General features: G+C 35.4%; 2 protein-coding genes across 2 annotated transcripts; one reads left to right on the top strand and one right to left on the bottom strand.

The window, feature by feature from the left end:
* The first annotated feature begins 657 nt into the window (after positions 1–657).
* Positions 658–7,420, top strand: LOC107909112 (uncharacterized ATP-dependent helicase C29A10.10c). Its single transcript, XM_041098945.1, has 6 exons — positions 658–812; positions 1,887–2,426; positions 2,489–3,884; positions 4,870–5,140; positions 5,913–6,509; positions 6,804–7,420. Exons 1-6 carry the CDS (start codon positions 714–716, stop codon positions 7,105–7,107), a joined length of 3,207 nt encoding a protein of 1,068 aa, XP_040954879.1. The 5' UTR covers positions 658–713; the 3' UTR covers positions 7,108–7,420.
* A 321-nt stretch (positions 7,421–7,741) lies between these two features.
* LOC107909111 (protein PHOTOPERIOD-INDEPENDENT EARLY FLOWERING 1) lies at positions 7,742–26,073 on the bottom strand. Its single transcript, XM_016836524.2, is given in 22 exon segments — positions 7,742–8,570; positions 8,880–9,403; positions 10,723–11,476; positions 12,052–12,119; positions 12,211–12,272; positions 12,574–13,497; positions 13,500–15,657; positions 15,747–15,809; positions 15,959–16,027; positions 17,215–17,262; positions 17,404–17,535; positions 17,619–17,692; positions 17,790–17,864; positions 18,497–18,632; positions 19,403–19,443; positions 19,555–19,688; positions 19,760–19,848; positions 19,938–20,018; positions 20,181–20,288; positions 20,475–20,555; positions 23,933–24,035; positions 25,919–26,073. Coding segments are annotated over 21 exon segments (6,126 nt in total). The 5' UTR covers positions 23,993–24,035; positions 25,919–26,073; the 3' UTR covers positions 7,742–8,125.
* Positions 26,074–26,111: the final 38 nt, after the last annotated feature.

The raw sequence follows: 26,111 nt of genomic DNA, 5'->3' as shown, positions 1-26,111 counted from the left end.
TAAGATAGATAATATTTTAAGAGCTCTAAATTTGTTGAATCTTTAATTTATGAAGTGCATGTGTTATCATGCCAATGTTTTTATCTATGATTAAGATTTGAAAGTTGAGAATCAAAATAATTTAAAAAGAAATTAAGGTTAAAGTGACAAAAGAGATAAATATTAAGATTATTACATAATAATTTTATTTTATGAATATAATTACCATAGTTATATTTAAAAGAAAGGCTTGTTTTGAAAATGGTTTTATTTTGATTATAATAAAAATAAAAGGAATGGAGAACAAAACTTGGTAAGAATGTTTATATTCATAGTCCTTTATATTGTCTCACATCGGTTAAATCTTGAATAAGCTAATATCTTATATCCATTTATTTTAGGTTAATTACTTAAGAAACACATATAGTATCCCAAAATTCTTTTCCCATATCTATTTTATAAACATGAATTAATTGCCTGAAAAATGAATGAATAAATACTTGAATCACTTTAAAAACAATTCTAAATCTGTGAAAGTTCAACCAAATGTACAAATGTGGGAAGCCAAGTTAGTTGCCAAAGGATTGGGTTCTTAACTTTACTTCCACTTTGACAAATAGCCTTATTCCTTTTTGCAGATTCAAGTCCCAAATTCTGAGATTTTTAAATGTAAATTAATACACACAAAAATATTTGAAGGAAAATTGTTTCAGTCAAAGCAACTTGCATCTCATATGGACAACATTGGTTTGGGCACAGCAGCTAGTTTGATTGATTTGGTGTTCTCTTGGTCCATTCAGGATGCCCTCAATCCCATTCTTTACAAAGGCCAGGTTTTCATTTACCTTTTCCAACTGTCATTATTTATATATATATATATATGTATGTATGCTCCATATCAATCTTACCAAGAGCATCATGCATAGTTTGATTTGACAAGGCATTCCGCTTTGTAAACCCCACCTCTGACACTTGGATTCTCGACAAAGTTAAGAGATAAAATTCTGACTTGACTTGGGGATAATAATGAACCATTGAAAGATTTGTCAGTTCCAGACGAACAATATCTTATAGACTTCTCCGGAAAGAGTCAGTCTTCCCTCAACATATAAACTACATCCAATACTCATCTAATTTCAAACATTATAGGATAGTAGTGGCAAACTTTGTTAAGGATTATTAGACTACACGCATGATGAGGTATTGTCTGTTTCAAAGTTGAAAACGTCATTACAATTTTATCCATTGAGAAAAGGCGCCTCATAAGGAGAAAATGACCTTTATTATATGTAACTACAATCCAACTTTTAGCTGACTATTTTCCTCTTCAATACAACTCAAACACACTAAATATTAATGATTTATTGTTAAAGAATCTTTCCTAGATGATCATTTTTCAAGTGAAAGATGCAGTTCGACATAATGAATTATTTGGTCCTTTAATTTTATAAAAAAAGTTATTTTATTCCTTCATTAAATTTGTCATCTCTTTTAACCTTTAAACTTACGTTGTTTGTTAAATCCCACCTAAAATTGATGGAAAAATTAATGTATGTTAACTTTGCTGACATATGCATGCCACATTAACAATTAATTAATTTTAAAAAATATATTTTTATATATTTTAGTACTTTTTAAATAATTTTTATAATTTTTTTGTATTTTTAAAATTTAAAATTTTATTTTATTTTATTTTTTTGTAAAATGCCATTTAATTTTGAAGAATCTTTGATACAGTATCAAAGGCAACATTGTGTTCAATAGATCATGCAACATATATATCTACTCTTTGAGAGATTTGTCGGCCTTCAGCGGATGGCATTTCACAGAATTTTCCCTGAGTGAGCCTGGTCTCCTCTAAACACTACTAATTAAGTATTTGTTGATGTCTTAATTGAACTGAGCAGATAAAGAAGATCCCTACCACATTCACATCCACTGCACACTACTATAGCTCCTTTGTAGCTCCTCTTGTTGAAGAAACACATGCAGACTTGCTCTCGGCCATGTCAAGGCTGTCTCGAGCACCTTCGTATCAACTTCATTCCATCGAAAGCGAAACAAATTACAGAGCCCCAACAGATTTTTCTTACAAGATTGTTTTGCGAAAACCTGGGAACTCTAATCAGACCGACGTAGTAACATATAAACCGCAGGCCGGGGATCTTGCCGCTTTAACCGATGTAAAACCGACGTGCATCAGCGACTTGAACAGGCCGAAAATGCCTTATATTCTTGCATATGTTCAATCCGTAGATGACGGTAAACTCTCTGTTCGGTCATCGAAACCAATCATGATCGAACAAGATATGCAAAGAAACAAACACATTGATCTCTTCTTTGTGTTTTTAATTAATTTGACGACCAATGTTCGTATATGGAACGCGTTGCACCCGAATCCGATATTAGCGGACCTGCCGATAATCAACAAAGTTATTCAAATGAATGTAAGTAAAAATGTATTGTTTCTAGCTGTATTTATGCTTGAAATCTAAACCTTTCTTTGCAGGACGAAAAAGAATGTGCCGTGTGCTTATCGGAAAACGACTCGGTTATGATCCCTTGGATCAAATCTTACAATTTAAATGATTCCCAAGAAGCTGCAATTACAAGTTGCATTAAAACATGGAGATGTAACCATCAAAATGGTCATGTTAAGCTCATATGGGGTCCTCCAGGGACAGGGAAGACTAAAACAGTTGGTTTATTGTTGTTAGTTCTTCTAAGAATGAAATGCCGAACGATTACATGCGCTCCGACGCTCATTGCGGTAATGGAATTGGCATCTCGGGTTATGAGATTAGTTTCTGGGACACTCGAATACGAAACATATGGACTCGGAGATATAGTTTTATTTGGGAGTAGCGAACGAATGGGAATGGATGATCATGAGAACTTATTCCATGTATTTCTAGACTATCGTGTTGAGATGTTGAAAAAGTGTTTTTCACCGAGTACCGGGTGGAACGCTAGTTTATCATCGATGATAGATTTACTCGAAGATCCACGAGGACAATACGGTCGATACGTAACACATCGAGAGCTTGGAATTAATCAAGATGAAATGGATGATCCTTTAAGTTTAGAAGGATTTATAAAGAAGAGATTTTTTCAATACAATGAGCAACTCAAATTTTGTGTTGTAAACTTATACACTCACTTACCAACTGCTCGAATTTCGTTACAAGTTGTGACCGACATGATGGTAGCTCTCGATTTACTTCGATTCATCGAGACTTTGTTGAATCGTTACGATTACAGAGATGAAAGATTGAGTACCGCAACAAAAACTTGCCTCCCCGTACTCGAATCACTCGCTCGTTCCTTCCGAGTTCCGGAATATATACACAAGTTCATGATCAAAACCTTGTGTTTGGACAACGCGTACCTCTTGTTCTGCACCGCGTCGAGCTCATCGAAACTACATACCGAAAGAACACAAGAGTTAGACCTTTTGGTTATCGACGAAGCTGCTCAACTCAAAGAATGTGAATCCACCATTCCGTTCCAAATTCCCGGTTTGCGCCAAGTTGTTCTCGTAGGAGACGAACGGCAACTTCCGGCGATGATACGAAGCAAGATATCGGGTGAAGCTGAATTTGGAAGAAGTATGTTTGAAAGGCTTGTTTTTTTAGGAAAAAAGAAACATTTGTTCAATGTTCAATATAGGATGCATCCAGCTATAAGTTCATTTCCAAATAAAGAATTTTATGATGGGTTAATTATGGATGCTCCAATGGTGAAACATAGAAGCCATGAGAAGGATTTTTTGCGTGGGAATATGTATGGTGCTTATTCATTCATTAATATAGCATATGGAAAGGAACAATTTGGTCATCTTCTTAGTAAAATGAATATGGTGGAGGTTGCAGTGGTTTGCAGCATTGTTGGAATCCTCTTCAAAGGTATAAGGATGAAAATACCCTTATTTTACTAAGTAAATTATATTATTTTGTGGGCATGTTTATCATTTTATATAGAAAAATAGAAATATAAATACATATAATAGGATTTGAAACGAAGTCTTTCAATATTTCTATTTTACCATTCAACTAAAATCTTATTTGTTATTTATATCAATTTTTTTTAAATATATTTATTACATAATTCTGTTTTCATATAAATCGTGAGTATATTATAATTTAGTGTGTATATATATAGTTGGTGTGAATTACCGATAGCTAAGAAACAGTGTAGAAGAAAGTGCGGTGAAGATTAAGGATGGTTTATTTTGTTAGGGTGAAGAGTTATATTGTGAGTGAGGAAAAAAGAGAAGGAAAGAAAAAGTTTGAGTGGCAAGACAAGGTTATAGGGTGAGAAATGGGTCAACATCCCCCTCGAGGAGAGAGAGGTGCTTATGTAGCTTGATCTCATGGTACATGTGTTTCTTTGTAATTAGTTACTTATTCTTTTCCAAAATTGTTATTAGATGAGTTAATCTATAAGGTACATTAGTGAAGAGTAATGATTATCTTGTTGAAATAATCTAGTTGACTTACGCATTCCCCAAACCCTTGCGAAATAGTGCTTGTGACAAAGTTAGTGTGATAAACGAAGCTAAATAGGTGGAGCGATGGAGTTGATGTTATGGCGAGAGCTGTTAAACGACAGAGTTCTTATTAGGGGTGAAGCTAGAAGGGTGGTAGCGATCTTGACCCTTTTAGCTAAATGGTGTAATAGCAATTCTAGTCTCTTTAAATTCTAAATTAATATTCAATTTCTTTTGCCTTTATCCCTTAAGCTTTTAAAATTTTATTTTAACCCCTCGTCCTGACTTCACCCTTGGTTTCATGTCTTAACAATATTCATTAAAACAAGCCAAATCATTGAAGAGCATTTCAATTTACTCCTTCTATGATAGTTATATAACTTGTTTCCTTCGGTTAACAGAGTTCAATGCCACAAAACAAAGGGTGAGCATTGGGGTTATATCACCCTACGCAGCTCAAGTACATGCAATAGAAGAGAAGCTTAAACAGACATACAGTGGATGTTGTCGTTCTTCAGACAGTGGGTTCAGTGTTAGGGTTCGATCAGTTGATGGGTTCCAAGGAGGTGAAGAAGATGTCTTAATCATCTCTACTGTTAGGTCCAACTTAAATGGATCTGTTGGTTTTCTATCTAATCGACAGAGGGCAAACGTTGCTTTGACACGTGGAAGGTAATATCATATAATGTTAATATACAATTTGACACGAGTTTAGCTTTAATGTTAAATTTGGTTACTTGAGGCTTTTTCTTGTCTTTTAGTTTGGTACTTGAATTTGACTTTAATGTTTAATTTGGTATCCAGATCAAATAACATCATGTGGCCCAATGAATATTTGACATGTGTGCTATTGTAAAAAAAAAAGGTCTGTATTAAAATTAATATTAAATGAGATAAAAAAAAACTCAAGTATCAAATTGAAAAAAATTAAATATCAAATTAAACATTAATGCCAAACTCATATATGAAATTGAGAAAAAAAACTCAAATACCCTTATTATATATTCCCCCTCTCTAGATCTCTCTATATTGAGATTAAAGTATTACTTTCAAAAGAATGATTGAGATTAGAGTTTAGTTTATAATTATGGTTTTAGTCCCTCTACTATATTAAAATTTAGGATTTAATTTGTTTAGGAATAACATAATCCATCTATTTTTGTAACTCTATTAATAGGTTCAAATGGATAATAACATTAATTGTTGCCATAAAAAAGACTACATGAATTCTCTTTTTAAAAATAGCTTTGAACCTTCAATTGACATAATTGCTTGGATTGTGTGATCAAATATATGATCAATTTGGATTTACTAATACCGTTACAAAAGTAGAGACTAAATTATGCCAAATTAAAATAAGAAGGATTAAACCCCGAATTACAGCATACTAGAGGAACTAAAATTAAATTAAACCAAGCTCGACTAACATCACCACTCCATGCAGGCACTGCCTTTGGATATTAGGTAACGAAACAACCTTCATTAAAAGCAATTCAGTATGGACCAAACTAGTCCTCGACGCCAAAGCGAGGGGATGTTTCTTCAATGCCCACGAAGACAAGCATTTAAATGAAGTCATTACCACAACCTTGATCGACCTTCAACAATTCGACATTCTATTAACCATGGATTCTCCATTGTTCAAGCATGCAAAATGGAAGATTTGCTTCAGCAAAGACTTGAAAAAATCAATGTCTAACATAAAGAATAAAGAGGTACATAAACAGACGATTAAGGTGATGGAAAAGCTTGCTAGTGGATGGCGTGATGATGAGAAGAAGAAGATGATAGTGGGGGATGATGATGGTTGTTGTTTTGGGCTGTTGCAGGTGAGTTTAATAGGGGATGGTGAGTTGAGTCTGGTTTGGAGTGTGGAACTGGAAATGGTGAAGGGGAATTCAGAGTGGGTCATTCAAGTTTTGAAGGTTTGGGATGTATTGCCATTGTTGGATGTAGCTAAGGTTGCACAAAAGCTCCATATTTTATTTGCAGAATATACAGTGGAGAAGATCAGTAGGTGCAGATATGAATGCACGGAAGGGTAAGTCTTCATTTTTATCTTTCTTCCCTTCCAATACTATACTATTACCTTTAATATATATCATTAATTCTAAACAAATATTGAGCTAAGCTTGAGCTTGAATACGTATATAAGAGTGTAATTAAATTTGAGTACGAAAATTGATAAACAAGTTAAGGTTAAAAGTAGATATTTCAATCGTGCTCAAATTGAGGTAACAAAAAGTATGTTTATCTTATAATTACTCTTTTTCATATTTAAAATTAATCTTAATATCCATAACACATATTATTGATATATATATATGATGTACAGGAATTTGGTAGTTCCAATGAAATGGGTAGTGGAAGACAACCCTATTGAGGGGCAAGAAGATGATAGAATGCAGTGCCTATCAACATCTGGGGATGCGCATTCCAATTTGAATCCCAGTTCCAGTTCCAGTTCCAATTTGAATCCCAATTCCAATTCCAGCTCCCTGGGTTTTCATTATGCCATAGCCATTGCTATCATTGCCATCTTTGTATCCAAATATCTACCTTGGCCTATCTTCTTTAACATTACTTTTTTTATTTTTATTTTAGCTTTCCTAATCCAACATTTAGGGTTCTCTCTCTGAGAATTATATTAACTTGTTATGGCTTATCACTGTGTATTTCTTTTTTCTTTTAAAGAGAAAAAGAGGGTTCTAATGGCCCTCTCTTGTGGGGGAAATTCTAATGAAAATTTAAGAGTTGTGAAGTTTTTTTTTTTATCTATTCAGCTTTATCACATTGTTAATAGAAAAACATGAGTGCAAATCCATTAAAACACATTTTTCTGGATTGAAAAAATTATACATAGAGAGTAATTTGCACCTCATGTAATGCAATGAATTGTTTCTTTATGCAACCGTAACTTGATTTTTATATGCAATTATAATTCGAACCCAACCAATTAGCCACAATGTTCATACAATGAACTATCATTTTATTTAACTATTGCCCTTGATAAAAATTAAATAAAATATAAAAAAGAGTAATCTTAAATTTAGAACTCGTCATAAAAAATATGAATGTATTAAGATATAGTTCTATAACAACTGAGAAATTATACATCTTGGTGTACATGCATAACCAATTTTGAGATAGTTTACATTTTAGAAAATCTTCTCCCAAATATGGAATCATCAATGAACATTCTAGTTCTAAAAAAGTTTTAAAAGCTATTTAATTGAAAAGCATCAAAAGCTAGAAAAGAGTGGCAACCGCATATGAGAGATTTGCAAGAACCTATTTTTAGCTTCTTTTTACCACCAGTTTTGACTAGGAGAGGAAATGTTCCAAAATCTGAAATTACATGTCATCATCAACCAAAAGCCTAGATAAAGACATAAATTAGCACAAATTTCCCTCTCAAGATTAATTACAAAATTAAATTAAATGCTATATATATTATATTAAATATGCCTACCCTATCCTAGCCTAGCCTCTTGCTCCTCCAATTGCACCCAAAACTGGTCTGTCAAATTCAAAATGTGTAACCCCGAGCAGACATCACAGCAAAAATGGTGGGAGGATCTGGGTTTTTTGCTCAAACAATCATCTTTTTTCTCCATCCATCATAATAATAGCTTCAACCAAGAATCTCAAGCAGTTTTATCCAATGTCAGTATAGTCTGGGAGCATTGAACAATCGTCGAGTCCTGAAATAAAGCCAGGGGTATAATTGTGCGGGACTATATCAAGGCTCTCTACTTCCGATGGAAAGGCTTCGTCCATGCTCGAACAGAAATTGCTGCCAACACCATTGGTCCAACTGCCATCATTAGTGACCAATGTTGGGTCACATCTTAAGTTGGGGTCTTTTGATGCAATTGTTGATACTGGTTGAAATACTTGCACAGCATGTAAGTTAGGTACATCGCTATGCTCCGTTGAGGCCTTCTTCAGTTTTGATTTAGGTCTGGCTGTGTCTGATGCAGGCAGTTTGTGCTTCCCCAAGGACTGCAATTTCGACCCTGACCGTGTTTTGGAATCATTAGCTGGGAAGGCAGCTGAAGCCCAATGCTGACCACCTTCGACACCCGCCATAGTTGCGGCCCTGAGAAAAGAATACAACTTTGCTTGGTTGGCAATCAACGAACAGAAAACTGTACAAAAATGCAAAACAATATATAATTCTACAGATCAGCAACCTATAAATTAATGGAACCTAGCATGCCCTACAAAAAAATGACCTGAAACTAATGTCATTGTCATCTCATTTTCATATGAACTGACAATCTGAAATAGTACGCAAGAGATTCACAAGGACAAATGCTTCTTTCAGACTAAATAACTCCTAGCCAATGATTCACAAGGACAAATGCTTCTTTCAGACTTAATTTGTAAATAAGGCAAGCAGCTATACCTGAAACGGTTCTCGGCCAAAACACTAGAAGCTTTGAGATGGTCTTCTCCAGCAGTCTTGTTTATAGATGTAGCAGGATTGGGGCCATATACTGATAAATTCATTACCCGTGGGAATGGAATCATAGAGTCATCATTCTCCCTCTGGATTTCTAGTGTTAACTCTAAACTTTCTTCAATCACCTGAGAATCTTCTCTGTCAGAGAGGAAACCTGCTTCACTCCATTGTCTATTGCTCGCATCATGCAATGCAGCTGATAACAACTTGCTACACTCCCGCAAGTTTGTGAATTTCATCCTTTGTGCTGCTTCCTGTGCAGAAAGCTGAGGTGTGTGGCCAAGAAAAGGACTGAGAAACCTTCCCCCTAAACGAACACCATTCCGAGCAGATGAGACATTTTGTCGATGTTCAGGACGATGCGTCACCCTCCACACAGATGAAAGTAAGAAAGTGAAGTGCTTCTGAAGAAGTAACTCATGATCTGGCTGTGTAGCAGCAAAGGTTAACAGCATTCGAATGTTATCCTGCCATGATATATGATGGATAAGGCTTCTTGCTTCATGACTATCATACACCAATTAATTCGGAAAACGTACTTAATATTTAATGACACATTAAGTCACCATCACAATAAGCACATAAAACATAGCAGAAAACTCGTTTATAAAACATCAGCCCTGAGACACCAGTAAATAGGGGACAAAGGGGGGAATGAACTGGGGGGAAAGGGGTTGGGGGAAGTGTGGGGAAAAGAATTTGCTTTACAAAAGAACCTGGGTGGTGAGAACCACATTAAATACTCTCTAAGTACTGCCCCTCCTTCCCTCCGTTTTCCCAAAATGAATAAATAACAAAGCCTATAAGTTCATAGATAACTATAGACTAAATTAATTTATATTTTACCCTACAAAATCTACTACTACAAGCGCACATCAGGGAACCATGAAAACTAATGATGCAAAATTGTTTCAGATACTCATAGAGGGCCGAGAAACTTAACTGCAATTAGATAGGGGACTTCTTTGGGGAAAAAATGTACAAAAGAACCAGTACTGCTTAAGTAAAGGACTACCAACAATGAAAATGTGACAAGAAATGGTAGAAAACAGGAAAGGCTTGCCCATACAACTGAAAAAAAAAAACACCCAATCAAGGGAACAATGATGCAAAATTGTTTCAGATACTCATAGAGGGCCGAGAAACTTAACTGCAATTAGATAGGGGACTTCTTTGGGGAAAAAATGTACAAAAGAACCAGTACTGCTTAAGTAAAGGACTACCAACAATGAAAATGTGACAAGAAATGGTAGAAAACAGGGAAGGCTTGCCCATACAACCGAAAAAAAAAAACACACAATCAAGGGAACAATGATGACAATAATACCGCAGAAACCAAATGTAAAAGTTCAACAATCTATTTAGAATCTAGAACCTTCCAAAATATGCATCAAAAGAGCTTAAATAGGCTCAAAAGAGAGAGAAACAAATCAACTTCAAAAGTTTTCTCATAGTTTATTGGAGCTGGCCATTATTCAACACACCAGGCTTTACCTCAAATTTGAATAAAACTAGTAAAGACAGTAAGTAAAAGCTTTTGTCGTTTTGGCCAATCCCAAGTAATCTACTAGATGAACATCAAGCTGACTAAAAAAGTTCTAAGCTATTTGTCAGTTACTGCAGTCTAGTTCCTATTGTTGCCACTGAGTGGGCACAAACAAAACCTTAAATCAGGTGATCTTTAAAATTTTACAAGTCAGAACAATGCTCACATCAAATGTTTCCTTATTTCTTGCTTTTGCCCTCTTTTCACCAACCAAACACACACACACACACACACACATACCTCTGTTACTTTAAGAAGAGCCTTCCCAGAGCCTGCATAGCTGATCTTTTCATTACCCAAACTGTCCGGTGCAGCAAAAACATGTCTTTGAATTAGTTCCCTGAACCTCTCACAACAATGAACTGGATGGCGGTATCTACCCCTGTAAAAGCCACCAGCAGCCATGCTGTAGAGTGTGTCACTAACCAAACTCCAACTTGGGCCATATTCATGCACAACTGCACATAAAATAGCATCCTCCTGTGCCAACCAAGAATCAGGTGATGGAACACAGTCCTTAGACCAGATATTGCCCTTCTTTAATTTCTCAGGTTTTATCATTAAGACTCGTTTCATGGGCATGGATGTAATGGAAAATTTGCCTCCCGTTTTGCTCCTACTAGCAGGTTTCGGCTCAAGCTCAACAGAAAGGCTCTCGCATGGTTTTACCTCCACACATTCACCAGGATGTAGCTCAGAAGGCTTCTTAAGTTTTTTGGGCTTCTTTGAGCTCTTCGCTTCTTCACTATCATGCACTATCTCAACCTTCTTACGCTTTTTCTGCATATTTGAAGAGGGTGGCGTAATATCAGAATAAGAGAGCTCTTCTGGCGAGTCAACATCGTCATCTATGGACATAGGTTCTGCTTTTGTGCCCTGTTTTGCAGGTTTCACTTCAGAATTTAAAGATCCCTTCTTCAGAGATTTAAACTTTGCTTTCTTCGGCTTCTTCTTCTTCTTAGATTTTGCCTTAGGTTCACTAGTCATTTCATTCCTGTAGACAGCAGGTTAAAATTGAAATTTTGATCCAAAAGCAGTACATACAAGGATTTAATTCCTTCCATTAGAAGATCTACTTCTCAAATTTCAGAAACATGAACCACTAATTTGTGGGTACTTTTCTTATATTACCTTGTTATCTATAAAGAATGTCATGATTCATCTGCAAGTCCTAGTTAGAGTATAAATTTAGAAAGTTGCAGGCTGTTTTGGCTAATTAAAAATCCAAATACAAGTCGTAACTAAAATTTTAACATTTTAAATAGAGTATCATCTTTAGGCACAGAAATCATGCGCTAGATTCTATCAAGTCCTAAAGGTGCTGATAAGATTCCTATATATATGATAAACATGTCATCCACTACAAAGTAGAACTGTCAAATTTACCAGATAAAATTAAGCAGCTACCACTACAATTAGAGTTATATGTGTATCGTGAAATAATACAATCGCAGATGAATCTTGTACTAAATGTATCAAATGACCATCTTAATGCATCATGCAGGAATAAAAAGGAAATAGGAGTGCTAGCTCAAAAGTTTTGGGTTTAAGAGTCAAGAGACATCTTACATTGCGTCAAAATTTGCTTCGTCTGCCTCTTCCTTCTCCTTGGCTTCATGTTCTAGTTCTTCCATTAACTACAAGGTATAAATTTAGGAAACATAAAATAGCTACCTCAAATAAACCATGACAAATAGTTTAAACGGCTATATACAAAAATTTAATTACCTGATGTTGAGCCAAAGCAACTTGCTGCCGATAAGCTTCTGTAGCAAAATCAGCATCCCATTCTGAAAAGGGTTGACAGTAAGGCATCAGCTTCAGGATAGACCCAACTAAGGTCATAAATTTAGTTACTTTCCACAATTTCAAATGCTTTTGATGTATAAAGTGAACTGTATGACCATGAAGGTATGCAGATCATATGAGCCAAATAATTTGTTTCACGCTGAGGATGAATAGAAAAGGAAACAAGGTAATTCGCCTTATTTTCCAACTGGCCTTAAAAATTAGAAAACTTGAAAAGTTTAATAAGACAACATACCATGCAAAAGAAAAAAAAGTTGACAAACAGAACGAAAAGACACTTACTCTCATACACTAGAGGTTCCTCATCATCATCAATCTCAGCTTCCATTTCCTCCTTGTACTTCTCAATTCGATCAAGTTCCCATTCTGCCTCTTCAAACCCAATTTCAGGCTCCGTTTCTCCTTTGTCTATAATGGGATCCCATACTTCCAGAAAACGGATTGCATATCGATCAATTGGTCTCAACTGATTCTCAAGCGATGGGATAGCTTGTCCTTCTGCTGCTGCAGCAGCAGCCATCTTCTTCACGTCGGCCAGCATATCAACATCATCTTCTTTGCTAGCAAGAATAAGAGCTTTGTCTTCAATAGAACCACTGCCATTCAATATTAGCCCATCATCTTTATTTGAAGTGATCATACATCCAGCCTGCTCAGTTGACTCATCAGCCTTCATGTCATCCTCATTTGCAAACTCATCATCTTCCACCTTGCTCATGGCTTCCTCTGTAAACTCCTGATTGTCAACAGCCTCTTCCTGTTCAACTTTCTTCAATGCCATGTAATCTGCTTCATCTTCAGCATACTTCAAAGCAGCTTCTACATCAGCATTAGATACAGAGTCCTTGATGCCACTGTTGAGATTTTTCTCTTTCTGACTCTTAACAGAAAGAGTCCTATGACCCGAAAACAATTCCATGGGATCAAGCTTCTTAAAAAATTCAGTATTGTACCCTCCACTCTGTATAACTAGATCATCAAGGGCACGCTTCTGATTTGCTTTCTTCAAAATGTTTTCTTCAATGGTGCTCTCACTGATTAGACGATAGATATGCACTTCGCGTGTCTGTCCTATTCGATGGCAGCGATCTTGAGCTTGCTGATCCATGGCAGGATTCCAATCACTATCATAAAATATAACTGTATCAGCCCCAACAAGGTTAATACCAACTCCTCCACTACGGGTTGATAAGATGAAAAGAAAATTTTAGGATTAGTGTTAAATCGTTGCATTAATGTTTGCCTCTCCTCAGGTTGAGTGGACCCATCCAGCCGCATGTAAGTATATCCATATATATTTATGAAAGCCTCCAATATGTCAAGCATCTTGGTCATTTGGGTAAATATTAATGCCCGATGACCTTCAGACTTCAATCTCCGTAGCAAAATCTCAAGCTCCTGTAGCTTACCACAGTCGAACTGTATCAATCGCTTGTCCGGAAAATATACCTGCCTACGGACAATTGCAGGCCTAATAGGTGTTAGAAGGGCAAACAAGTTTGCAGCACATTTTTCTACAAATGTTGGATGCAGGAACACAGAAGTTCCCGTTTTGCTGCACCAACAAACAGGAGCTGGGGCCCGTGCTGCTGGGATTGCAAACATGAAGGACTCAACCAGATGAATCATTGTCTGGAAGCGTTCAACTGGAGAAAGAACAATCTCAGCAAGCTTAGAGGAGTACAAGTAGGATCGGTTGTCAGCTTTTTTACGGTGAATATCAAATGCAGGGTGCTTCACAGATACCAGTTCACGTAATGTTGTCGAGTAAACTGGTTTTTTCCGGCATCTCAAAGAATTCCACCAAGCAATTGCTGCTGCTCGTTCTTTTGCTTCTCTTAGCCTCTCTTCTCTTAAAGCCTTTCTAATCTCTTCAAATATATTTGTCCCGTGCAAGTTCCCCTTATGTCTAGACAATGGCCTAATTTCCTCAAGATTATCCTGGTCAACACGTTCTTCTATTAAACTTTTTGGAGTAACCAGAGCTTCTACTTCATCACTCTCCCAAGATGTCATGCTAAAATCGATATCAGTAAATAAAATTCCCAAACCCTTAAGATCTACAGTTGAAAATGGACCAGGTGAAATAATTGAACATACAGAACTACTCAACTGGATATTAATACCACCCATATCAAAAGAACTCACAATTGGTCGTCCCTCAAATAAGTCGGGATGATTACAGACTTTTCGCAGTTGCATGATAACACTGATCATCCCAAAAAAATTGGCACTAGCAAGAGTGGCTTGTGTCTCAGAACTGGCAATGAAGTCTTCATACAAGTTACGCTGCCGTCTCGAGAGCCTACAATATATGACATGCTCATGTTTCATTGGAAGCTGCTTTTCGACATCCCTTTTTAATCGGCGCAGTATAAAAGGACGGAGGACATTATGCAAACGATCAACAACCTCTTTGTTAACTCTTTCTTGTCCTTCTATCATGCCTGATATAGGATTACAAAACCAATCCTTGAATTCTTGATGAGACTGAAAAATGTGGGGCATTAGAAAATGCATTAGTGACCACAGTTCCATGAGATCATTCTGAAGTGGTGTACCGGTCAACAAGATACGCCGTTTTGAATTGAAGTTCAAAAGAGTTTGCCATCTTTGGGATTTCCAATTTTTAATAAGATGAGCTTCATCCAAGATCAAGTATTTCCATTTCTTTCGTTTGAAGACCTTGGAATCCTGTATAACCAGTCTGTAAGTAGTTATGCATACATGAAATGAGTTTGGTTTCAACCAGCCTTGCCTCTTCAATTTGCGCTCTTTGGCACTTCCAAAGTATGTCAGGATTTTGAAGGCAGGACACCATCTAAGAAACTCAGTTTCCCAGTTGAGCATGACACTTGTAGGAACCACAATGAGATGAGGACCCCATATTCCCTTTTCACAAGCTAGATGTGCAAGAAGAGCAATTGTCATGATTGTCTTTCCAAGCCCCATTTCATCAGCTAGTATTCCATTTAACCTTTTCTCATACATAGTAACAAGCCAGTCCAAGCCAATATGCTGATATTCGCGGAGGGGGTGTTTGAGAAGAAAAGGGAACTTTGTACGAACATTAGTAGTTAAGAATGTATTGCCAGTTGGTTGTGCTGATCTCGCAGCAGCAGCAGCATCAGCAATTCTGTTCTCACTTTCCATTCCATCTTCTGACTTTCTATCAGGGCTTGCTGCCTCCTTTTCTGCAGGAGGATGTTCAACACCCTGGGGAGCACCGGATTCAAGATTTTCATCCTTAGAAACACCCTCCTTTGCTTCAACATTTTGATGCATTGCTGAAGAATCCAAGACGTCCTCTGAAAAAGCTGAGGCATAGTCCGATTCATCTCCAGACGCACCATCAGCACTGAAGTCCTATTTAATAAGAGTGGAGAATAAAGAAAAAAATTAGATACAGGAAATGCAATGCTCCAGCGAAACAAAGAAACAATTCATTAACCTACCTTTTTATACCTTCGAAGCAATTCTTCCACAGGAATTTCACTCTCCTTTTGCAGTAACGCAATCTGCATAAGAGCTGCAATGTTTAACAGCATAGAAATAGGAAAAGAAACTTCTACAGCCAAAGTGGGGATGCAAACAACTGAAGAAATTTTAACCATAATCTCAGGAAATTGATACATATAAATGTATGCCATATTGAGTATCCCATTACCTCATCTATGGGATTGCTAGAATCTGCTTTTGCTAGTTCCTCCTCCTCCAACAGTGTTGTCTCATCATCCTAGCCATTGGAAATTAAAAATTAAAAAGGAAAGAAGGCATGTGAATCAAAGTCTCATCAAACAATAATAAATGGTCAAATTTTTATTTTAACCGATTCTGGCCAAAGGGACGATGACATACACTAATAATTTTCCTGACCCAAAAAAGCTGCCCGAGCTTTTCGCGTTTGTTTGAGAGAGAAAAAAAAAGGAAGGAAGGCATATAGACACATAAATATATCATATTTGACAAAAGAAAACATATACTAAATCAATGAATTAAAACAAGGTAACTTATTCTATCCATTCCGACTTTAACTAATGAAATCAGAGTAGATACCATAATTTTAGAAATGTAACCCCTCACAATATAAAATGTGAGTAACCCGTACGTGTGGGGAAAGAGTAGAAATATAAATTTCAACACAGAAGAAAGCTTCATAACACTAAATATGGGGAAAATACACCGATATGCTTTGCTATCTTGCAGAACAGCCTATAATTTCTGATTTCTTCAGAAATAAAAGGTTTGGAAGGTCAACAATAAATTACATGAAAGAATGATGAACAGTACTAAAGACTAGTTGCGCCTTGCTGCTATTGTATAATATGGCGGCTTATCTAGAATAAATGCATAGCAATCTTAAAACAAGCAAAAGAGACCCATGGGTACCATTAAAACAGTTAAAGCACTCATTTGTTAAAAACAGATATATCCTTTTCTCTTCTCCCAACCAAACCTGCCTAACCCCTCCGACATACAGACAAAGACAACGCAAACAGTTCACAGAAAATATCAGATACAATCTAGGCAATTTTTTCTTGTTAAGGTATCTTGAATGAAAGTTATTCATTTCTAAAAGCAGTATATGTTCAACCAATGGAATAAATACAATAACATATCATTGCAAAAGCAAAAGAAAACTTCATAAAACATGAAGGAAGAAAACTGCAATTAGAATGCATACTTGAAAGTGAAAATCTCTTTCTTTTCAGGGTCACTCTAGCAAGTCGTAGTTTCTTTTTAAACCAAATGAACAATCTAACTACAAGGTTAGCATGCAAGAGGCAACTGATAATCTATTCTCATATGCATTCTCATGTAGGCATTCAAAAACTGCAATTATCAAGTAGAAAAATCTATCTTCCTTGGTATCAGAACATGAAAAAAAATCCATAACTGGGAAAAAGGAAACAAGTACGATACCATATGATGTACCGTCTCTTCTCCAGTAAGGGTAAAATCACCATCCTCCTGCAGATGTTGAAACAAAACCAAAAGATTAGCATTTGACATAAAAATTACTTAACAGTTGCATAAAACCAAAAGGGGAGGGGAAGGGGGGGGGACAAAGAACCAACTTAATGAGAAAGCCATTTTCTAATGCTGTCCAACCTGCTCGTCACTGAAATCATATGAAACATCTTTCGGTAGCTCCCCAGAGCTTTCTGACAGATTTCTGGGGGAGGATGCCTCAATATCTGATGAGTAGTTTTCTGACTTGGACAAGCCACCATTGCTTTCATTCTAAAATCAGAAAATAAACATTATTTTGAGTCGTGAACTTCCTTTGCAATTCACAACAACAACCACAAACACATACAACTTACAGAACGACGAACAAGCAAGTTGGTTGTCTCAACTTTACTGGAAGGAGTGGAAGGAGAAATAAGGCTTCCATTGCCTGTGAAGATAAAAATTATAATTATAATTTTAAGAAATTCGAGCAGATAAATTGATACATACAGCACAAGTAACAGCATTTATAAACAAAGTCTCGCCTTTACTACTATCATCTTGCCCTGATGTACAATCATGTCTGTCCTCCCTCGTATCCGGACTACCTTCTCCATCAGCTGTGAAAACTTACATTGATCAACATACTACATTGTAACCAAAAAACAAAAAATAACTAACAATACAAGTGTGAAAAGAAGGGCACAATGAATGGCAGCACACACATCATACACTTCTTGTGCATATCATCATAACCAAAAAAGAATAAACAACTAACAATGCAGCCACTAATCTATATCATAACATGGAGAAGTTCTAGGGTGAGCATTCTAAAATAAGCTTCCATAAGCTCCAACTACACAAAACATTACCTAACTACAAAAATTATGACAACTTCTGTAATGTTTTGTATATTTATGTAATTACAAAAACTATTACAACTTCGTTAATGTTATGTGTATTTGTGTAATTACAGAAAATATTATTCAGTTGCACAAAACATTACCCAATTACACAAATTATGACAAATCTTGTAATATTTTGTGTAACTCCTGTTACACTGAACATTACGCAAACTATTACAAGTTTTGTAATGTTTTGTGTAACATTAGAGTTGATGGAAAGCTCATATTAAGGAGCCTTTTTTAGAATTTTCCCCATAACATGGCATATCACAAAAAAAATTACCCCCCCTCCGGTTTGGTACAAAGAGAACATAGGAAAAGAATAATGTATAAAGTTAACATGTAACCTGTTTCCCCAGCATATCGCTTAAGGAGCTCCTCAAGTGGAAGATCTATTTCACTGTGCAAAGCTGCCAATTCTTCTTGTCTTTCTTCAGCAGTTATAAGAGCCTCATCATCCTCCAGAGTTTGCTCATCATCTTCCTAAAACAAGATCATGATGAAAAAATAGTCAGATACTCAGTCCATAAAGCTTGATGATTTACAAAAATAAAAAATTACCTTCAAGAATTTCAATAGAAATTTTATGCTTACAGAGCTGAGATTAAGTCATTCCATTTTAGTCCAAAGACCCATAACCTTTTCTTTTTTTTACTTTCCCTTGTCACTATTTCTCTAAAGGAAATAGATAATTAGTAAAAACATAAACTCCATCATATGCCTCACATCACTCAGTGCTCCATAAAGTTCTTAACCCTTTTTTAATACTTTCCGAGTGACACAATATTAACAGGGTACATCATAAAGTGCATTGTTATAGCCAAAAAATAAAAAAGGAGAAAAGCATACATCCAAACTAAATTGAAACGCATAGAGAAAGAAAAGATGAAAAGAAAAAGGATTTTTTAACACTAAAAGAATATTTTCTTTTCTATAAGAATTTCATAGAAGTTTTCTGTTTACATGCCCACTACCAAGAAACTTCCACAAGTCCAACAGACTTATAATTTTCTTTTTCCTTTTTCATTATTTTCTAAAAGAAAATATATAATTAGTAAAAGAATACTTCAGCATCCCATTGCAATAGTAAACATTTCTCATTGGTCAAATATGGCATAGTATAACAGGATCAACATAAACATGCCCTTTGCACAAAATTTTAAAAAAGAAAAAAGGACAAAAATAATGAACAGAAACGCATACATATCATAAAAAAGAAGATGGGAAGGAATTCTAAATTAAAAAATACTTACTGATTCTTGATAAGAGTGTATGCTAAAATCTTCATCAGCATCTGCAATCATAACAGGAGAGGTTCCATGAGGCAGGCAATTAAATTACTTAGATTGATATGGCATTGATAAGGCAATAGCAAGTAAAGGTAAAACTATGAGATTCTGATTACCAGCATTCAAGTCCAAGGGTTCATCAATCTCATTCGTATCTGCTTTACCAGGCGAGTTTATTTGATTTTGAGCAGGATGTTGTTGCACAGGTTTGTATGGATCCACTAAATTTTCTGCCAACATTGTTGAGTACCTAAAGTCCAAACCAATTATAAGTTCACTTTTCCTTAGTGAAGGTAATGAAATTTAGGGTAAAAAAGCGACCTCTCAGTTTGCCCTAAAAGAAATTCAAGTTGTTTATCAAGTGTCTTTTTCTTTTTCTCATCAAGCTCCATCTGATGCTTGTAAAGCACCTAGAATCACAAATTTAAATGGAAAAATAAGATTCCTGATGCTAAGAAACTGGAAAGCATTCAGATTAGACCAACTGATTATAACTTGCCAGTTTCTCTATTTTCATCCAGAATTTCTTCACGTCCTTCGAAATATTAAGTGCAACTTTCCGCAACCGCTGTTCCTCCTCCTGATCACAATGGCATACTAGATTTAACAAATTAACAGGGTAAACTGATGCCAACTCAATCATATCAAGACACCTTTGATATATTTTCTACTACAAACAAAACTCCAACCTCAAAAAATGATATGTTAAAGAACAACTTTTCAGTTTAGGAGAAAAAGAAACCTTCAACTTCTTTTCTCCCCTGGTAGCCTGATCCAACATGCCCTTGCTGGCTCTTAAGGCAACCTTCTTTGCCTGAGCCAATTTCCATTTCCTCTCTGACTCAAAGTCCTGTTAAAATCCAATTTAGTTAGCAAGAGACGACAGCATGGTAACTGTTTCATATTCTGCTGTAAGGACAAGCATCCAGGCAAATAACACAGAGACATCCAGATATGGAGTACAAATGTCAAAATAACATTTCAGATTTATGGATTGAAAAATGAAAACATTCAGCTGCATAAGTTAGAAAGTTACCTTCGACAACCAAACCATTTCCTCTAAAACATGATCCCAGTGAGTTTTAGGACGTTGAGGCTCTTTATGCGCTTCAAGAGCCTAAAATCAAGTAAACCAAAAAAATAATCAATACTAGAACACACACTAGCTACACAATCTCTTACTGTAAAATCTAACCAGCCCGAAGTTAAATCTGGAGGTTTCTTGACAGACAATACAAAATCAGGACAGTCACTCAGTACCCTTAATCAACTAATTCCATGCATGCCAATATGCATAATTTATGAGAGAGGTCATCTTTAGCAGAGCAAGGACTCCTACATGCAACAAACATTCAATACATGCATATCACCCAAAATACCAACAGTGGTTCCTTCAAAAGTAAGAAGATATTGCATTATACAGTTTAAAGTAAAAGGAATGACTTGTTAAAAGGGTCATCATGTCCTACTCCAGGCATAGCAATCACCAGTTCAAAACAACAATTTGCTCCAAAAGGAAAGGATGAAGAGGCATAATAGCCAACCAAACAATCATCTCAAGTGAAAAAAAATAAGAGCATAACCTTCAAAGGACAGTTTTGAGGACAAAATGAGGTGGTTAAAAAAACTAGTTTTCGGATCAAAGTACTGAACTGGTTCAGGTTATTGTAGGTTTTACTAAATTCCATTGCTTAAACACAAGCTTCTTCTTCTATCTTGAACCTCTAACAACAGAAGGCACTGAAAAGTTATGTAAAAAGACTACAAATCAGTATTGCCTTATGACCTTCAATGCAAGTACCATGATAGCCAAACATTAACTACCACAACTGTTTTCCAACAGGTTTAATTATTGTAAAGGTGAAATTTATGATTTAGATGGGCCCATTTCCATTATGACACATTATATAAATGTCTGAATTTTGTGTATAAAGTGTGCATACGGGTGGAACCCTAAGGACGCAACCAATTCATCTCTTAGTTCTAATCTCAACATGGTATAAAGCCATCAATGAGAAAAGTCAAGTAGCCGTCAAATAAATAAGTAGAAGTCAACATGTGCAGGAGCCTGCAGCACCTACATTCATTCTTCTATTGCATCCAAATTTTCATCTGATATGGTTACTTGCTATTTTCATAAGTTGTTCCCCACTTCTATAGTACTCCAATTATCACCAATGAAAAATAAAACGGTCGAAATTATTCACTGGGGTCTAGTGCAACAAAAACCTGGTTTCTTGGCCCAGGTTATAGTTATAATTGAACTACAGATGCATTAACTATCATTTAAACTAACTGTGCAATCTAGGAACATATTGATGCTAAATCATCAAGCATACCTTAGTAGTCTTCTGATATCATTCTTAGATCTACTTTTTGAACTATTCATTTATGTGCAAAGGTTTGGAGTCATGCATGCCAAATTTACACTTGTGATGCTGCTCGTATTATGATAATATTGGTGATTTTCTTTAGCATTGACATGATAATGAAGATAGAATGCTTGGTAAACTGCAACTTTTGTTACTTTCCAAGATCTAAGGAGTGGGAAGATGATTGATTCAGGGCAGGTCATGTTTCTTTACTAACTAGAGTCCTTTTATGTTAGTTCATTCAAACATACAAGACCCTAGTCTGTTGCTCCAAAATTAGGTTTCAAATATCTTGTAACATTCATGAAAGTTTTTTTCAAACGACATGGCTTTATTTAACAAGAGATAGATTCAAGTTGTTCTATATTTTTGCCTCCTTTTGTACTGAAGTACAAACTCAATTTGATATACCTATTAGCATTTTATGAATGCATCAATGCTCTTGAATATAACATCATTTTCAATATTATATGTTTCAACAAAGTATGCTAGACTAATTTCTTGTTCTCACATATGGGATAATTGGTAAAAAAAGGCATTTAATTGAGTTTGGTCTGGCATTATTCCTACACATGCAAGTTCCTATTCTTTATTGGGATGGTTTAGTCCTTCATGTTATCTAATCAATCGTATGCCATCTTCGGTTCTCAATCATCAAATCCTTTTTTTTCCCTTTTTGTTTCCTAAAGACCCTATTTATTCATCACCTTTGAAGGGTTTTGGTTGTAGCTGTTTTGTCCTTAACCTACCCCCTAGTCTCAACTTCTCTACTTATTCTCTTAAATGCGCTTTTTTTACATTACTCTCATCTTCAAAAGGATATTGTTGTTATTATCTTGAACTCCACCATTCATTTGCTAGCAAGTCAGTTTCTTGATTCATTCACCATATCAAAGTCATTGGAATTCAATTATAGTATGTATTCTCCGATCCGTTATGGAGCTATAGGTAAAGGTTTGTTGTGTCAAGATCACGAGCACTCTTCAGTAATTTGTTATACAAAGGTTGACTGGGCAAGCTCTCCTTCTAATAAACGTTTTACTACAAGGTATTGTGTGCTTATCAGACATAATTTGGATTCATGGAAGAATCAAAAGCAAATTGTTGTAGCAAGACCAAGTGCAAACATTGAGTATTAAAGCCATGGCCTTAACTACATGTAAATTGTTATGGAAAATGCACTTACTTGAAGAACTATGTATTTCACACCTGCACCTATGAAACGTGACAATCAAGTTGCTCTAACATTGAATCTAACCTAATTTTCCATTAGGAGTCACTTTCTAAGGAAATCATCATAATTTGTTGGTTCTCACGATCAGTTAGAAGACATGTTTACAAAACCTCATTAGGGCCCTAGGGTTAATTAAATTTGAAGTGTATAATAGAGTTAGTATAAACATGTGCTCTAAAGTACATACTTGTAACTTTGTGCAAAATGCATCTATATAAGTGTATGTGGACCGATTCACTATTTCTCTTAGCTCTAATCTTATACATCTTGTAAAGAAAAATGCCATCATTCATCCTACCATAGTTTGATGGTTGAAATCCAAATTATAAACAAAAGAGTTGAACACCTAACAATAATATTGTTAAATATTGCCTTTTTATTTCTTCAGCTTTCCTTAAACAATAAGAAAAAGCATTTCCATCAGGAATGAATGGATCTTTTCACTTTTAATTAAGCAAAATAACAAGAAAATGTAAATATTATTTAATTTATCAGGACTTGCAGTTATTAGATTTTTTTTCATAGATTCCATTATATAACTACAAGAAGGTGCTAAAAAATACACATCTAATTAGTTACCAATTATCAATGCTTTGATACAATATTTCCTCAATTAGAAATACAATTTTATCCTTTTGATATAGCTATAGTCAGAAAATAGCGAAAATATAATTGCTTCTAGCCAAGTGCAATTTAGAAACTAATACAACAAAAAGTTCATGCAATCAAGCACATGATCTAAATTTTGAACCCCCACAAAGATTTCACCTCTAAACTTCTTTAGAGCTAAGCATAAGAATGGATGCGAACAATGCATGATGATAAGAGCAACAAGACTAACAATATATGAGACAAGAAAAGAGTTGCAAAAGACCAAAGCACTAGTACCTTCTGACGCCTAGCTTTTGTCTCATGCTCAAGCTTAGGCCTCAGTCCTTTAGAAGCCATTATGTTGCTGCACTACCTATATCATATTTTGCACAGGGAAGAGCTGTAGTGGGGAGAGGGGGGGAACCAAAGAAAAATATATGAATTAGTTAAGTACCAGAAAAAGACAAAGAATTTCTATAAAAAGCATAGACAATAAAATAAATCAAACCAGATTTAGCAAAGGTTCATATAATTCAAAATGATTTATTATTCACAACAAAGAATTTAACTATATTGATAAAAATGATCATGACCTCAATCAGAATCAAAACAGAAGATTCTCAACCAACAAGATCATAGCCAATTAAAATGTTATTATTGGCAGACAATAAGCAATCAATTTTTACTTCCTCTGCACCATACTAAATCTAAAACCACATGATTTAGTGTTACCATATTGATAAAAATGACCATGACCTCAATCAGAATCAAAACAGAAGATTCTCAACCAACAAGAACATAGAAAATTTAAATGTTATTTATTGGCAGGCAATAAGCAACCAAGGTTTACTTCCTCTGCACCATACTACATCCAAACCCGCATGATTTAGTGTTGAAATTTTGAATCAACTTTCTGATTAGCTATAGTTCATCTGAAATCAAAGTATAAGATTGCATAATGAAAACTATCACCTTAATTTGTGGTCAAATAATATATTTCCTTCCATTCTTAGTTTGAAGAGAAAGGACTGATAGCCAAATTCTCATGACATAGGAAAGTAGAAAGTAGCCTCACATGCAAGACAGCCAATAGTCCTTGGAACTCCTAAGGTAGGAGTCCCAACCAAGCTACATCTACCTAATAAGTAATTAATTCTCAATCAAGCTGAAGGAAAGAAAAGGCGCACATGCCCCAACACCCAGTACTTACACAAGGGGAGTGGAGCACCAAACCAGCAAAACAAAGAAGAGTAGAAGAAATATGGTTTAAAGTCATCAAATAATTAATGGAAAGAAAAACCATAATTAATTCATTCATATAAGAAGCCTATATCAGTGGAAAAGATTCTTCAACTATAATTAAAATGGAACAAAAAAGAATACAAAGCATTTAGGGATCCATTAGGTGACCAAATAAATACCAGATACGACTATTTTATTCAAATTTGCACTATCCACGCAGCAAAATTCAAGTCTAGCAACACTAACTCCAACTAACATGTATCAAAAGACCTTTGCATGAAAATACTAAAAAATTAAAAGGAATTAAAAAACACCGTTTAGACAGAACTGATGTTACATGCAATTCATCCATCTTGAAAGCAACCTACTCTACAAACTAGTTCATCGTTCCAGTAAAACTCATTTTTGCTTAACTCTACACCAAACAAAAAATTCAAAGTAATAACAAAAATAGCTAATTAGAAGCAACTGACCTAAACATCCAACCAGTTATTACTAAAAACAAAATTCAAAACAATACTTCATAATGAATTCTCACAAGGACCCTGATATGCCAAATGAAACTAACTTCATTCCTTACCCTTCCTTAAGGAAATTAATCAATAACAAGGATCCCAAACAATAACTACAAACAAATTCCAGATAAACCGAGGAACACAATTAACGCAAAATTTACCTACCCTTAAGCTTTAAACCGAGGAAGAAAAAAATACCCACCACTCTCTTTCTTTCAGAGGTAGGTTAAAACAAACCCAAACCAAATAAACAAATAAATGAGAAACCAGCTCAACCCACGAATTCAAGGAGCCGTTGTAAATCGGTTTCGAAAAAAAAAAAAGGAAGAAGCAAACCACGAAAAAACTAAGGTGGGTTTTAGTTCCTAGAGAGAAATAAGCTAAAACAAGACGGACCCATTGCCATTTTTAAGCCATAAACGTGCTGTGAGATTCGCTATTGTTTTTTTATCAAAGACGACACGATAGAAAAAAACACGCGAATAGAAAATGATAAAATATGAGAAGATAGAGAAAGACCACCGACCCCAGCTTGGAGAGCAGGTTACGGTCGCTACGGCAGCGAGTTGTGGTGGCGGTGATGACCGATATATGGAGAGAGAAATAGATCCGGGAGAGATCTTTTACTTCTTTAGTAGGGTTATAATGTATAAATCTGGAAGTTTTTTGGTTTTGTATTTTGCAATCTGTGACTGTTACCATAGTTATTTCTTGCCTCT

The sequence above is a fragment of the Gossypium hirsutum genome, chromosome D08 (genome assembly GCF_007990345.1).
Source record: "Gossypium hirsutum isolate 1008001.06 chromosome D08, Gossypium_hirsutum_v2.1, whole genome shotgun sequence".
Classification (NCBI taxonomy): Eukaryota; Viridiplantae; Streptophyta; class Magnoliopsida; order Malvales; family Malvaceae; genus Gossypium; species Gossypium hirsutum.
Note: the sequence above shows the minus strand (reverse complement) of the source record. Positions and strands in the feature narration are given on the sequence as shown.